The sequence below is a fragment of the Aythya marila genome (assembly GCF_965140915.1).
Source record: "Aythya marila genome assembly, chromosome: 13".
Taxonomy (NCBI): domain Eukaryota; kingdom Metazoa; phylum Chordata; class Aves; order Anseriformes; family Anatidae; genus Aythya; species Aythya marila.
The window spans coordinates 16,544,298-16,559,656 of NC_139054.1; the positions used below are offsets into that span (position 1 = coordinate 16,544,298).

The 15,359-nt window shown below is 59.7% G+C and overlaps 1 protein-coding gene across 1 annotated transcript; it reads right to left on the reverse strand.

Moving 5' to 3' along the window:
- Positions 1 to 3,481: 3,481 nt before the first annotated feature.
- LOC309883240 (actin-binding protein WASF3-like) lies at positions 3,482 to 8,000 on the reverse strand (the record flags this gene model as incomplete). The annotated part of the gene is made up of 8 exons (XM_082771143.1): positions 3,482 to 3,639; positions 4,296 to 4,681; positions 4,764 to 5,021; positions 5,454 to 5,629; positions 5,746 to 5,863; positions 6,755 to 6,908; positions 7,029 to 7,163; positions 7,868 to 8,000. The coding sequence occupies 8 exons, from the start codon at positions 7,998 to 8,000 to the stop codon at positions 3,482 to 3,484; spliced, it is 1,518 nt and encodes a 505-aa protein (XP_082627269.1).
- Between the last annotated feature and the right edge of the window lie 7,359 nt (positions 8,001 to 15,359).

Here is a 15,359-nt window from a genome sequence, read left to right on the forward strand (position 1 = left end):
TCTCAGGAGATCAGTTGGGCTCATTAAATGTTTGGCACTCTGTGATTATCTGCTGGCAACGAAACGTCACTGCCGTATTTTTGCAGGGAATGCGATCCCTTAATGTACAGGAGGATCTCCTCAGCCCACTTCGGGTACACTTGAGAGAGAGGAGCAATTCAATCATCTGTGACCTGGATTGTATTTTTTTAATGGCTGCCAAGTTAGATAAAAATATTTAAATATTCACTTTTATATCAGCCCACATGGGGATTTGAGCATTTCAGGTTGTATAATGCGGCATGGCCTACTTTTGGAGGAGTATACAGAAATAGGCACATATGTACAAAACACGGAGTGTGCAGCATATGGGTCAGCCAGCCAGAGTTAATTAGCACGGCACAACCACCTCCAGCAGAGCTAGCCTGGCCCACACCACCCAAAGAGCTCGTGTTGGGTTTCAGAGGTGACCTGGTCGAAATTAGGTGAGTATGTCTAAAATGAAGACGGTCATCCTCAAAGGTGCCTGAGCGTGTCGAGGCACCACAGAGGCTGCTCTGCCAGCAGAGCTGGCCTTGTAGGAGTGTGACTGGGGCTCTTAGTGCCACCACGTGCTGCTCATCTGCCCTGCGATGCTGCCAGGAGAGCTGGGGAGAGCACGTGTGCTATGGTTGGGCCAGAAATGGGTGTCCACAGCCTGTACTGGTCAACTCTTCACCAACTACATGAGAAACCAGAGCAACGAGCTGCAATGTGGACGTCTATCTGGGGAGGCCACCCGTGGATCTGCCTGTTTGGGGTATCAAGACAGCTTCAGTGCAGCCAAGGCCTGGGAAGAGCTGGATTAGGGTGACTGCAAGCAGTGGGCAGTGCCAGGAGGGTACAGTCCTGCTGGCTTGCTGTGTGAAAGGGGATGGTCACTAGGGGCTGGGAGCTTCCTTGGGCAGAGTGTGAAGGGTGAGGATGTGCTGGGACACCCAAGAATGGTGTAAGAATGTAAAGCTGTGAGAAATGAGGGTGAGCCCTGCTCTCTGCCACCGTGAGGCTGCTCCACCAACATAACCCATGCAGGGCAAGCAAGGCTTCAGTGTGTGATTGTCGAGTGCTTTGCCATGCGATGGCACTGACCCTAATAACAGCATGGATGATGGCTCCAGCCCCCAGCACTACAGGGTTGCTAGGAGGTGGTGGGTCCGGATTGTCCCTGCAAACTCCTGCTGCTGTTGGGTGCTACCACAGCAAGTCCCTCTGGAGTTATTGCATGGCTGTTGTGCCAGAGCACAGCCAGGGCCTGGGGAAAGACCTGGCCTTGTGGGGGCACTCGGCTCCTCTCCAGCCCCTGCCACAACAGCTCTGCTCCCCAGAATGGGGATGCCCACAGACCTGAGGGATGAGCCAGCCCCACACGTCCCCAAGGCCCTTCCCTGTCCCCGTGTGACAACAAGATGTCCCGGCAGCGTCCCAGCCCTGCATGGGGTCCCCACGAGCACCCCAATGGCTCAGGGCAGCCCCTTGCTGTTCCCTCCAGGGGAATTCATCTCTTGCTGAATTACCCCAATAACCATTCTCTTTGTACATGCAAACAGCACAGTGCTTGCTTCTGTATTAACACTGTTCCACACTAAGTACCAATAGCTGGCTGCTTAAATGTTACTCTGGATTGTTTTTTGTTCTTTTTTTTTTTAAACAAGGCTTCCTTCTGATCTCTCTCCAGGTCACATCCCAGCTGCTCTGCAAAGGGACCCCCGCTGTGACATGGTGGTGGGTCCAGTGGGACGGGCACCGGGACCAGGCCAAAACCCCACGGGCTTTCTGTGTAGCTCCTCCAGCCATGCTGATGCCAAGGGGCATTTCCCTGGAGGAAACAGGGAACCAAATGCAGGTCTGTGGCCCGTGACAGGGCAGAAATGGGTGCAGAACCACTGCCAGCACCAACAGACTTTGCTTCCAACCTTAAATCCTTCCCCAGACACTCTGGCCCTCTCCTGCACCTGGCCCAAGCCCTGCTCAGCACTGCATTGATGCCCATGGGGCCAGACACTGTGGCCGAATTTGTGGTGGTGGGGGGAGAGGAGCCTGCCATGCTGCTGGAGTCCCATCTGGAGGAGTCAGTGGGGTGCAGAGAAATGGGAAGTGTCGCATTAAACAAAACTGATAGGCTATTTTGTGTCGCTCAGCACAGGCAAGGGTTCACGGCGATGTTTCTTAGTAGCTAAGCTGGGGGCTATGCTCATTGTGTCTCACCACAGAGGGTCTCTCTTTTTCTCCTGAGGAGAAACGAGCACATAGTCAGGGTTCAAGACCAGCAGTTCTCAGGGTAGATATAAGGAAGCATCAGCCTCCCTGAGCCTTTTGGGTCCCAGCCAAATCCTCCCATCTGCTTTACAGGTCGATTCACTCCCAGGGACTGGGAACATTATCGATGTGCTCACCTACCCAGCTGCTGGGGAGGTGGGCACAAAGTCCCCAAAAGCAATGCAATGGGTAGGATTCAGGTTTCTCCCCCATTTTGGGGCTCACATATATGGGAATACGAGAGAGGGCCAGGTGGCTGTGTCAGATGGCTCCGCGCCTGTTCCTGGCCCGTTCTCTGCTGGTGGGGAGCCTCTTCCAGCCCTCTGCAGATCCTCACCCCTGGCTGCGATATTTTCAGTATTTCACACCCATTTGTTCTGCACCCCCAGCCCTGCGAATCCTCCCTTAATAGCTGCGTGAAAAGGCAGCTATGAATCATGCTCTATTTTGATGAGCAAACTGGTATTTTTGGCACGGTGGCGGGGCCCCGTTCCTGCACTCCCCACCAGTGCCGTGCTTTGGGGACGAGGAGCAGGCGGCATCAGGCCAGTGCCCCGGGACGGGATTGTCCTTGACTGTACTAGTGGCATTAGTGGGGCTACAAAGTGCAAATCAAGAGAGCGAGACCGAGCATCGCTCTGTTTTAGTGGTTTGGGTTTACCTAAGAGCAGCATTTTTTCTTTTTTTTTTTTTCTTTTTTTTTTTTTTGTCAGATAAAACAGCAGTGTTTTAGCAGTCAGGCCAAGGGTTGCAGGGCTTTTGGGACGTGGCCCCCAGCCCCTTGCCCCCAGGACACACGTGTGCCAGCTGCACGAGCCTTGCCTTTTCTCCCAAAAATCTGGTCCCGAAGATGGGAACGGGCTCAGAGGTTGCGAACACCTCGGTCTCCCCGTTACGCGTTTAACATCTAGCTGCAAAAGCCCTACTGCCTCGTGGTGTCGTTTCCCTAACAAAGCCACCCTGTGGCCGTGCATTACCAGTGCCAGAGCATTTCCAGCATCATTAAACGCGGAGGTGCTGCTAATTCCTGGCCTCACCGCCCCGGAGGCGCGTCCTACCCGTGCACAGCCTCCAGCGCTGCCCGACATGGTTTTCGACATGGTGTAAAAAGCAAAAGCTCCTGAATTAGCGGGGCTGATGGCGGGTGTGGGCACCCAGGTACGCACCTGGAGCGGAGCAGCTCCCCGCCAGCCCGGTCCCGGCCCCCTCAGTCTGACCACTCGTTATCGTCCAGCTCCGAGTCGTCGTCCGACTCGCTGTACTCCACCGCGATCCGGCGGGACAGGATGGTGGCCACGTCATTGCCCACGGGCTCTTTCTTGGCCTCTTGCTCCCACTGCTCCTGGACTTTCCGCAGCTGGATCCCTGCGTTAGGAAAGGAAGGGCTTTAGGGGCAGCATCACCCATAAACGCGTGTGACCACCCCCAGTTACATGCGCTGGCTGGAAGGGGGGCAGTTGTGTGTGATCCCTAAGCTATATCCGTCCTCCTTGGCTTCCACCCAACCTTGAGGGTGTTGGAGCTTCCTGGGGGCCAAATCTTCCGTTCGACCTGAAGATTTGCACTGAGCAGGAAGGAGGAATGGGAACGACCCTGGAGAATTGCATCAGCTGCAGTCTGAAAGGAGGCTGGGGACCCAGGAGTGCTGCCGCGGTGCCCCAGGTCACCTCCAGAGATGGGTCCCACCTCACTGGCAGTGATGATCCAAGTCAAAGAAACATCACAGAAGGGTTTGGGTTGGAAGGGACCTTAAAACCCATCTAATTCCAGCCCCCTGCCATGGGCAAGGACCCCTCCCACCAGCCCAGGCTGCCCCCAGCCCCATCCGGCCTGGCCTTGGGCACTGCCAGGGACGGGGCACCCACAGCTAAAGAATCTCTTCCTTGTACCTCCTCTAACCCTACCCTCTTTTGGTTTTAAGCCATCACCCCTTACCCTATCCCTACACCCTCCAACAAAGAGTCCCTTCCCAGCTGTCCCACAGCCCCCTTTCGGTACCAGAGCCCCCCACCCCGCCTCACCCCTGCGGATGGCTGCCAGCAGGTCGCTCCGGGCGTCGCTCATGGGCATCAGCGGGATGGCCGGCTTCCGCGGCTCGGCGGCAGGGGCCGGCGGCGACACCGAGTGCGCCGGCGAGGCAGCGAGCGCAGGGGGCCCCGGTGGTGGTGGCGGCGGGGCCACGGGGGGGCCCATGGGGCCGGCCTGCAGCGGGGAAGCAGAGTAGGGGCCGGGCGGCGCGGGGGGTGGCGGCGAGGGCGCGTAGGATGGGGGAGCAGCCGCACCGGGGGGCAGCGCTGTGGGGGCCGCCATGGGGCTGTCGAAGGCGGTCTGCGCCGAGGGGATGACGGGCGGTGGGGGCGGCGGGGCGGGCGGCACGAAGTACTCCGCCATCGGCACCGGTTGTGGGCTGTGAGGGAGGAAGAGGCGTCAGCAACATGAGGAACAACGCTGCCGGATGCCCCTCTTTGCCCCAAACCCTAGGGACTTACCCAAAATCCTTGACCAAGTGCGGCCTCGGCCCGTTCAGCACGGCCTCGGGGGGCTGCGGCGCGTGGGGCGGCTGGGCACGGTTGAGGCTGTTCTGGCGGCTGCCCGCCGGCGGGCGGTAGACGTGCTCCTGGGGGGGCACGGCCGCCAGGACCCCCTCCTTGTGCTCGGCCGGCAGGTGGGCGGCGGGGGCCAGCAGCTGCGCCGGGTGGTTGGGGCTCGCCGGGTACGAGTGGTCGGCGGCGTCCGAGGCATAGGACCTACGGCGAGGGGAAAAGCCAAGGGTCGTACGGGCGGGAGGGGTCGAGGTGGGCAAGGAGGGGGTTTTGGGGGGTTGAGGAAAGCAGACAGAAAGCAGAGATGGACAAGGAGGCAGGGAGGGGAGGAGGGGATGCAACGGAGCTGGACCAGTCTCCTCCCTTGGCTCCTAGAGCTCTCTGACTTTATCCCAATGCCAAGGTCCAGGATGCGACCCCGCTGGGCACCGGGATGGTGCTGTGCCTGAAGCTACAAGGGCACGGGCTCATCACCCCCTCCTTGCCCCTAAACCCTTCCTGCTGCGGGCGGTGCCTTCCCCCATGGACAGAGGACAACCAGAAGTGCGTTCCCCCAAGGACGAAGAAGAAGACAACCAGAAATGCCGAAAAGCAAAGGAAACCCAGTGAGCTGAAGGCGTAATAGGTAAAACCTGCCTATTGTCTGGGGACAGTGATCCTTCCGATGACGCCATGTGATATGGGGATGGTGAGAACCTGTTATCGGGCCGAAACTCTTTATCGTATGCCATCATGTTCCACTCCAGGCGCCGGTTGCGGGCTTTCCGCACTTTCTTCACCTCCCGGGTGGAGTCCTCCACCAGCCGCTGCTCCTGGGGGAACACGAGCCACAGATCCACCTCCACCCCACGTCCTGCAGCCCTTGGGTGACGCCTGGGGGGGCATCGCCCCGCTGCACCCACCGCGGTGCCCACTCTGTGCCCGCTACCTTCTGCCTGCGCTTCTCCTTCCTCTTGTCCTCTGTCGCCTGCAGCATCTTCTCCTTCCACAGGTTGAAGAAGTACGAGGGGTCGGTGTAGAACTTGAGGCCGTCCTTCTTGTCATCCCTGGGGGGAAAAGAAGAGGCTATGAGGCACGGGGGAGGGAATCCCAAAAACATTTCAGTGCTAGCAATGGCAGTGCATGGATGGAGATGCCCCCCGCAGCCCTTCCCACCATCACCAGTTCCACCAGCATCCCCTGGTCCCTACCCTGTCCCACCTCATGCCCCTTTTGGGGCTTTCCACACAGGTTTTCCACGCAGCCCAAGGGCTCCACTGCGAGCAGGGACAGTGGGGCAGCTGCCTTGGGCATTTGTTCCCCCAAATGAGACCCCATCATTCTTCTGGAGAAGACCCCTTTCCCCCCATAGGGAAGTTTGGCATGATCACACCTGTAAGCTGGTGGACCTCCATGAGCATGTCCAACACGGAGCTGTGATTACCTGCGCTGTGGTTACCTCACCACATCGGGATCCTGCGGGCATGGCACTAAGGGACATGATTAAGTGGTGGGATTTGGGAGGTCAGGTTCACAGAACCACAGAATGAGTGAGGTTGGACGGGACCGCTGGGCACACCTGGTCCAACCCCTGCTCCAGCAGGGCCATGCAGAGCGGGTTGCCCAGGACCATGTCCAGACGCTTTTGAAGACTTCCGAGGAAGTCCACAACCTCTCTAGGCACCACAACTGAAAACAGGCATCGCAAATTAGCACCAGGGCTATAGCACATGCAAGACTGATGGTTGGACTCGATGATCTCAAAGGTCCTTTCCAACCTAGGTGATTCTGTGGTGCGGGGCCACATGTTCCAGGTGCCCTGTGGTGGCACAGCCACGGGGAAAACAGCATTTCCAGCCCTCACCAAGCAGCAAAGTGGCTGCACACCCTGGCACCTCTCCTGGAAGGGTCCCCACAGGTTCCCCACACTCTGAGGGGCGTCGGAGGGGCTGCCCCACCTGTACGGCGTCAGGATGTTGAGCGGCGGGGGCTTGTCGCAGCGCTGGTACATCTCCATCACCGGGTTGGGGATGGAGTTGCGAGAAACCACCTGCTGGTTCTGCACCGTGGAGCTCTTGAACGCCTTCCGCATGTTGATGTCCTGCAGAGAAACTGGGGGCACGGGGCGGAGAGGGGATGGATGCAGGGGTGGCCTTGCAGCCGGCACCAGGCACATGCCTCCCAGCCCCAAAACCGCCCCGGGCACGGTGCTACCCGCCCCGTGGTCCTCACCTTCCTCCACGGTGGAGTCCAGCTGCGTCACCTTGATGACCAGCAGGTCCACCCGCTCCTGCAGCGAGTTCATCCGCATGTAGAAGCTGTTGGCCTCATTGAACAGCTCCCCAAAAATGTCTTCAGCATGACGGCCTGCCAGGGGGGGACATGAGCTGTGACCTGGCACTGCGTTACCCACGGGGACACCAAATCCTCCCCCCACTTTTTGCATGCCAGCAGCTCCCTAAGTACATCGTTCCTCTTTCTGGGCGTATTTTAGAAAGTTATCTAATTCTGGAGGGGCGAAAAAGGCACTAGAGGGAGAGCCTGTGCCACTCTTTCTATTTTAATTCAATATTCAGGAGCAAAATAGGTTTCCCCTATTACATGTCCCCGCTCGCATCTGCAGTGCTCTCGTCCTTCCCTTTGCTGCAGGAATCAAAGATGGGGTAGGAAGGCAGGTGGAGACTTGGACCTTTTATACAGAGCTATCTTTCACCTGGAGTATTCAAGTGGCTCCAGGAGTGCTCTGCATTAAAAAGAAGAGGGTTTTAAAAACCTGAATAAGTAGCCTGACTGTCCTATTTCCAGACAAGTCAAGAAATGAGGAGTACTCAAAGAGAGCAGCGACGGGAGGGAAGCGGGTCTTAAAACACCCTCACATCCTCCCTTTAGACCTGAGCATCCTCCTTTCTTTATTCTCTGGATAATTCCCACCCAGTCAGGGGCTCTTTGACCAGGATCAAACTGGGATGAGTGACCGCAGCATCCCAGCACCCTGGCCGTCCCCAGCCCCGGTGTGGGGTGGCAGCAGCCCCTAGGGGGATGTCCCCAGGGGACGCTGAGCTGTGACTTACTGAGGCTGCCCAGCTGCTTGATGATGGCAGCCAGCGTGCTGTTGGTGACACACTCCAGCTCACTCGTCACCCCCTCGGGCAGAGCCCCCCGGCACAGGTGCCGGGGCTCGATGTTCCTCTTCACCAGCGGCATGCTGCCGGCGAGCGCTCACACTCTCCTGGGCGAGGAAAAAAAGAGGAAGAAACGACCCCAAAACAGCTTTTTCCATTTGCATTCCCTTCCTTCTCTCCCCTTTCTCCCCAGGGGACTTATCTGGGACACGGCGGTGACGAAGCTGGGCTCAGAGCAGAAGCAAACCCCCACGTGCTGCAGCCCCTGTGACGGCCCCACAACACCCTGACCCAAAGAGGAGCGAGCGAGCGCCTGTAATTCCATCATTTCCAGCTGACTGCAAAGCTCCCCGAGGTTTTCTTTTTATCTGTGCTCACACCACACCGACCAGGCCACCGTGTCCTGCCCTGCTCCCCCCCCCTGCAGCATCCCTGCATGCCCCCACACACTGCCAGCCCCACGTTAGCCATCCCCGTGCATCCTGGGACCCCCCCATCTCCATCAACATCCCGTAAAACGCTTTGGCAGCGGAGGGAGAAGCTTCCCAGCAGCGATGCTAACAGCTGGGAGCGGGGCAGCCAGGCATCAACGCGGTAATGCCGACCACGGCAGGAGCCAGAAATGTGCCGAGCTCGCATTTTTTGGCCCCGGCGGCGCTGCGCAGAACAGTTTCCCATTGATAGTGCCCGGCCGGGCTCCCCAGCTCGGCGGGATTTTTCTAATGCAAATGCAAGCTGCCCCGACCAAACAGCACAAAACTTGTGTCTAAATCATTAATACCGAGCTTCCGAAAGGGCCAATTGTGCTCCTGCAGCACAATGGCAGATGCTATTCTGCCTGCCGAGCTTATTCCCTCCGGCGCTTCCCAAAGCGAGGGAGAAAGCTGTTAATGAGCCGCTTGTGCCCAGCGATGGGAAAGGGGAAAGAGGGAGCCTTGAGCACAGGTGGAATTTGGCCAAGACTAACTCGTTATTTCTTCTACGTGTCCAGTGTGGGCTGAAAAGCAGACCCCACCGCTCCGGGAAGCGCTGCAGGTGGCCAGGGGTGCACCAGCACCACCAGCCAGGCAGAGCCACCCCCCGGTGACACTAAACCTGGGCAGCTGCAGGCCGTGAAGGGCCACATTGCCATCCTCAGGTGGGCTCTGCCAGCCCATAATCGTCCTCAGCAGCCTCACCTGGGGCCCACCGCACCCCTGGGCCAGGTTATTTAAGGTTGGCCAAGGGCTGTGGGTGCTCCCTGAGTGCTGCTGTGGCTGTGCCCTGGTGGATCTCAGTGCTGTAAGTAGCTCCTGCCACGGGGACAGACCTGAAAGGCCACAGGGGGCTGCTCCTGGGCCACTGATCCTTCCCCTTGGGGGTGCTGGAGGCTCACACGTGCGATGAGTGGGGTGGTCTCAGCCCCAATCCTTTGGGGCAGCGAGGACCAGCTGCAGCTGACACAGCAACCATAGGGCTGAGCTGTGCCCACCAGCCCCTGCCGAGCCCATCTCTAACAAGCTCATTTCCCATTTTCACGGCCAGGGGAAGGGTCAGGCCCTCCTGCCAAGCGGAGGAGAAGCCGGCTGCCCGGCCAGATCTGCATGGGCTGCCCTGAATCCCAGCACATCCCACCGGGAGCACTGCCTGCGCCTCTCCCCCAGCCCTCTGCCTCCGCCAGGAGGCTTCACAAGCGAGCGCTTTGCTGCGAAGTGCGACATAACACGGCTAAAAATATTCCTGAAGAGTTTTATTAGTAAATGCCACAGTGGTTTTTTTTTTTTTTTTTTCCTTTTCCTCCCCCTTCTGCTGCAAAGCGCTCCAGCTCGAGGAACGGCGCTTGGCTAAATTGCCTCTAAATCACAAACCCCTCGTGAGGCCGGGCTCTGCAGTGCAAACCTTAGCCAAAAAGCCTCCTTAGGAGGATGCTGTAAATGCGCCTGCCTCCTTACCTTGTGGTTAGAATAAAGAGCTGGTCCTGCTGCTTTGAAACGAGCAGGCTCCATGTTTTTACCTAAACTGTCTCTTTACAGCTATGCCACCAGCGCATGCCAGAAAGTAATTGGCAAGTAGGTTTTCACAGGGATGATTTCCTGGGTTTTTAGCTGATGTGAGTTTTCTGGATCTATGCTAAAATAATGGGTACCCTAACAGCAAATGGGAGAGGAAAAGGAGTGGGTGAAGCTACGTGAGAGCATCCTCTGTCACTCTCCATGGTCTGCAGGAGGGCTGGGGATGGGGCAGGGGAAAGGCAGCACCGACCCCGTGTGCTTTTTGGCTGGAAAAATCCCGGCTGGCCCGGGAATCACGCCTTGTTTTTAATGATTCCCCATCACCAAAGGAAAATCTTTCAATGCCATTTCTCCCTTTCTGTGCCCAGCTCATTAAAGGAAGGCTGGCTCTCTCCCTCTCACGCCGGCAGGCTGTGTGAACGGGACGCTCGCTGCTCAACAAACCGGCCTTTTTCTCCCCGAAATAGAAGGCGCTTTGATAAACGTGGGGCAGCCTCAGCAAGCAGCAGGGGTCTTTCTGGGCACCGGGTGCTTGCTGCTTGGGAACAGCCGTGCTCCAGCCGGCAAAATCACATTGCCATGCAATAGATGGGCAGCTCTGCAAAAAGCATTCTGGCTTTTTTTTTTTCTTATTTTTTTTTTCCTCCTTTTGGCTCGAGGGCTGTTGCTTGTTACTTGTCAAGAGCTTGGCATCCCCGGCTGATTTGTCATCTACCAGAAAATGGAGGATGAGCATCTTTGGTTCAGAACTGGGCCGAGGGAGATGACAGCTCGAAGCAGAATACGCTTCAGCTCTGCTTTTCTCCGTGGGCTCTCCAGCTCCTGGGGAAAGGAGCCGGGCATTTGGGGACTCGGTTGCATCACAGGCGCTATGTGCAAGAGCCCTCGGCGTGCCCTGTGCTTGCAACAGAGGAGCACGGCGTGTGTTAACCTCCTGCCTGCCGTGCTGCCCAGCATGAACCAGGCATGCTCCCGAGGCACAGAAATGCCATCCAAACACCTTTTTTTCCCCCATTTTTTCTCACCCAAAGCAGCAGCCTCTCTAAAATCCAGGCAGCACAGCAATCGAGGGGTGTGCCCTGGCGCACTGAAGTTTTGGGGATGAATTATTAATTCTGCCATCGCTGACCTGCCTGCGCGCCCAGGTCCTGCGCTCCCCGTCTCCAGGCTGGCTGCTGGATGCCCGGCACAACCGAAACAGCCCCAAACTACCCCAAAAAAAAGCATCGTTCCCCATCTGTGGGCATGTCATCGCCGTGACACCACCGCCAGGCAGAGAGAGCTGGAGTTTGGAGCGCCGTTACCAAAGCTCCCTGCAAGAAGCTGAATCACTGAGCGCCGAGGCCTGGGCTCTGCACCCTTGGCGGGGTGTGCACCTGCTGGGGGGGGCTCCAGACCCCCGGGGGGGGCATGCACGGGTCCGGGTTATCCTCTGCAGCAATGCATGGCAGCGGGGCCCCCCCGGTGCACAAATGGGAAGCGAGGGAGGATGCGAAGCGAGGGCCCCTCCCCGGTGTGCAGGGCGTGCAGGTCCCCCCTCCATGCGGCAGTGCACGGTGACAGCCCCCCCCCAGGCCGTGCGTGGGTGCAAAGCCCCCCCCCTCCTCCCCACACAAGGCTACAAAGCGGCCAGGACCCCCCCCCCAAGGATGCAAAGCCATGCCCACCCCCACCTGGCAAGGATGCAAAGAGGCCCTGACCCCCTCCCCACCTCCCCGTTCTCCATGCGAGGATGCAAAGAGGCCCGGACCCCTCCTCAAAAAAAAAAAAAGCTGAAAAACGGCGGAGGATCCCCCCCCCTCCAAAAAAAAGCTGCAAAGTGACAGGGACCCCCCCCCATGCAAGGATGCAGAGCAGTCCAGCCCCCCCATACAAACCTGGGGGGGGGGCACCCCCGCAATACAAGGATGCAAACCGGTGGACCCCCCCCCACCCACCCAAAAACGCAAAGCAGCGCCCCCCCTGCAAGCAGCGCGGGGCACCCCGATAAAAACCTGCAAAGCGATGGGGGGGGGACCCCAAATCTCCCCTCCAAACACCCCCCGCTCCCTTTCCTCCGCGGCCGCCCGCTCACCTCCGCCGGCTCCGGGCTGGGGGGGACCCGGGGGGGGGTCGGGGGGGGGGCTCCGGGGCTGCGGCCGCCGCCGTGCCCGGGCCGCCCCGCTCCGCTCCGCTCCGCGCCGCTCCGCAGTGCGCGCACGGCGCATGTGTCCCCCCCCCGCCGCCTCCGCCCCGCTCCGCCCCGCTCCGCACGGGCGGCCCCGGCCCCCCCCCAGCCCGAGGTGATGCCCCCCCCCTCTCGCCCCCTTCCAGGCAGCGTGAAACCCCCCCTCTTTTTTTTTTTTTTTCTTTTTTTCTTTTTTCCCTAGGATGAAAAATACACCCCTTTTTTTTCCTTTTTTTTTTTTTTTTTTTCCTTTTCCCCTTTTTCCTTTTTTTTTTTTTTAATTTATTTTTCCCTTTCTTTTTTTTTTTTCCTTTCTTTTTTTTCCCTCTTTATTTATTTATTTTTTAAGGGCTCAGAGTGCCCAGGCAGAAATCCTGCAAGAAGGCCAGGCGAAGGATGCTGGAAGGATGCGCCCAGGAGGATGGGCAGCGGCTCGGGCACCATCTTCTCGGCTTCCCTGTGGTCACCTTGTGGCCGCCGCCTCCCTCACGCTTCCCCCTTGCCCTACAACATCCCCGCACCCTGGGCATCCCCGTGGGGCTGCCATCAGCCCAGTGCCCCCAGCAAGAAGCCCCTTGGCACCGGGCGGTGGAGCCTTGGTCCTCTCCATGCCACGTGCTGGAGCCGCCCTTGTCTGATTTTGTGTCACCCATCGGGCTGGAGGCGTGGGTGCAGGAAGCAAGGCTCGCTTCTCCTTTTGGTGTTTTGGAAGCCGTGGGGCTTCCAAATCCTGCTGCACCCCCGGCACTGGGTTGCCACCAGCTGGCGAGGCTGTGCCAGGAGGCTCTGTCCCGTCCCCTGGCATTTGGTGACACGTGGCCAGGCTTGGAGGGTGCGGGCTGCGTGCCCTGAGACCCCACACAGCTCAGCCATCTGCTCCACACCATGGGGACGGGCAGAGGAACGCAGCACAGTGCTCCTGTCCGTGTGTTTTGGCAGAGGGTCCAGCCAAGGGAGGCCTTTGCATACCGCCTATGCCTTTTTCATGCATAGTGTGGGTTGTGCACGGCCCTTCCCAGGCCATTCCTGGGCTGGGGGCGGCTCAGACGGTGCCAGAAGTTGAGCATCCATGGGGCTGGCTGGGTGGGAGGATGCTCCTCTGCTCCCAAATCTGGTGTGTGTGCAGTGGTCCCGCTCTGCTCCACGGGGCAGGGCAGCCCTCCCAGCCCCACAGCCTCCTGCACTGATGCTTTGGCTCCTTTCGGTGGCACAGGAGGTGCTGGGGTGGGCACTCAGCCACAGCACCCGTAACTCCAGCTCTCTGCTGGCCCCAGCTGTGGCAGCCACGCCAAACCAGAGCCAAAAGCCAAGAGTTTTGGGTCCCGGAGGAGATGCCAGGTGCCACGCCACCACCGCACGCGCTCTCCTCCCGCACAGGTTGCTGCAAGGGGTGAGGTAATCCCGGGCAACTCCTGACTTCCACGGAAATGCCCGGAGGCCGCGATGATTATCACCGTAATTAGCCTCTCTGATTTTTTTCTTGGTGTTCTATAAAATATTAATTTCCAGCTGGATCCTCGCCTCCTTTGTGCGCCGGCCCCACACCTCTTGGTCGGCGGAGCACCTCGGGCAGCCCCCGGGGACGTCCTGCGGGGCGGCACGGCACGGCACGGCGCTGCTTTTGGAGAGGCGAGGTGCGAAAGACATGAGGCACGCACAGAAACCACCCTTCACACCTCCTCACCTGCTTGGCGAAGGCGAGCGGGCAGCCGGAGGGAACACAGCGCCGCAGTTGGGAATGCCAAAACGAAGCCCAGCGCGGGGCTCGATGCCTGGAAAGCCCTCGGGGCGCTGGCTTCTCCCCGTGACAAGCCTCAGCCGCCGGCCTCCGTGTTCCAGCCTCCCTGCCAGGGGGTGGCTGCTGCCTTAACGCTGCCCCGAAAATGTTTGCTCCCCCGGGAGGACCTCGTGTCGCCTTTGTCGGGCCAGATGTCACGGCTGTCGCAGCCAGGGCTGAAAGCTAAAAAGCAAAGCCTCGCCAATGCCGGGCGTGTGGGGCCGTGGCTGTGCCAGGCATGACAATGTCCCGGCTGGAGCTGGGCTTTTTGTCCGGGCACCAGAAGCCGCCAGCAATGTTTTGTCTTCGATGCTGGCTCGGGACAGCCCCGCAGCAGGGCTGGAACCCCCCGACACCGTGCAGCGCCCGGGGAGGTCTCAGCCTGCTGCTAACTCCTCTTCTTTTCCGAAGGTGCATCCCTCTGATACGATTCCCGGGGTGTTTTGGTGAGATATTCCCTTCCCTGCTGCTTTTTTTTTTTTTTTTTTTGGAGCCACCGACTGCTTTTTATTGGAGCCACCGACCCCTGTGCCCCCCACCACGGCTCCGTTTGGCCTCCCCCCAGGCTCAGCACGAGGTGGGCAGGACACGGAGACCACGGATGGGGGAGAAATCCCATCGGGATGCCGCGTGCGGTGGGGAAGGGCTCCCCGATTTTCCCTTGGGTTTCAGCCCCACTCTACCGGGGGGGGCGAAGGGGCAAGCCCGGAGCCCCCCTGCGGGGCTGAGACCTGGGAGCTGCGGCTGCGAGCGTCGGCAGGGGGCAGTGGAAGATGCTCCCATCCTGCCGCTGCCGAGCCGGGGATCCGGGGAGGAGACTGCGGCGGAGGAAGGGGAATAAAATCTGCAATTCCTCCGGCGGCGGGGCCGGGTGGCGCTGCTGGGGGCGCAATCCCGCCGCGCTGGAGTAAATCGGGGGCGTAAATGAGAAAGAAAAATCCCCTGCGTAAAAACAGGGCGGCGGGTGGGGACTGAGGGGCGCACAGCCAAAGAGCCGCCGGCTTTTTGGGGACCCCCCCAACCCCTCGAGGCCGCCCCGGATCTCCCAGCCCCCTGAGCCGCCTTCACCTGCCGGGCGAGGGGTTCCCCCCCGGATCCTTTATTCCTCTCCCACCACCCCAAAAAAAAAAAAAAACCACAAAACAAAACCCACAACACAACACCCTCCCGGTGCTGCCCCACTTCAGGGGAGGGCTGGGGGGCGGCGCTGGCGGGGGCCCGCCCCGGGGCTGTGCCCGCCGCAGGATGCGGTGGCGGCGGCGCTGGGCGATGCGGGGCGGCGGCGGGACCCGGGGCCACCCCTGAGCCCCTCGGGGACCCCGGCCGGGGAGGGCTGGGGGGGTTTTGGGGTGGGCCGGGGGGGCAGAAAAGGGCCGGGCGGGGGGGGCGGGGGGCGCGTAGGGGAGAGAGAGAGAGAGGGGCGGGGGGGGGGAGCGCAGGTAGGGGCCGGGGTTGGGGCGATGGAGGAGGAGGAGGAGGATGGAGGCGGCGGAGGAGGGGAGGCGG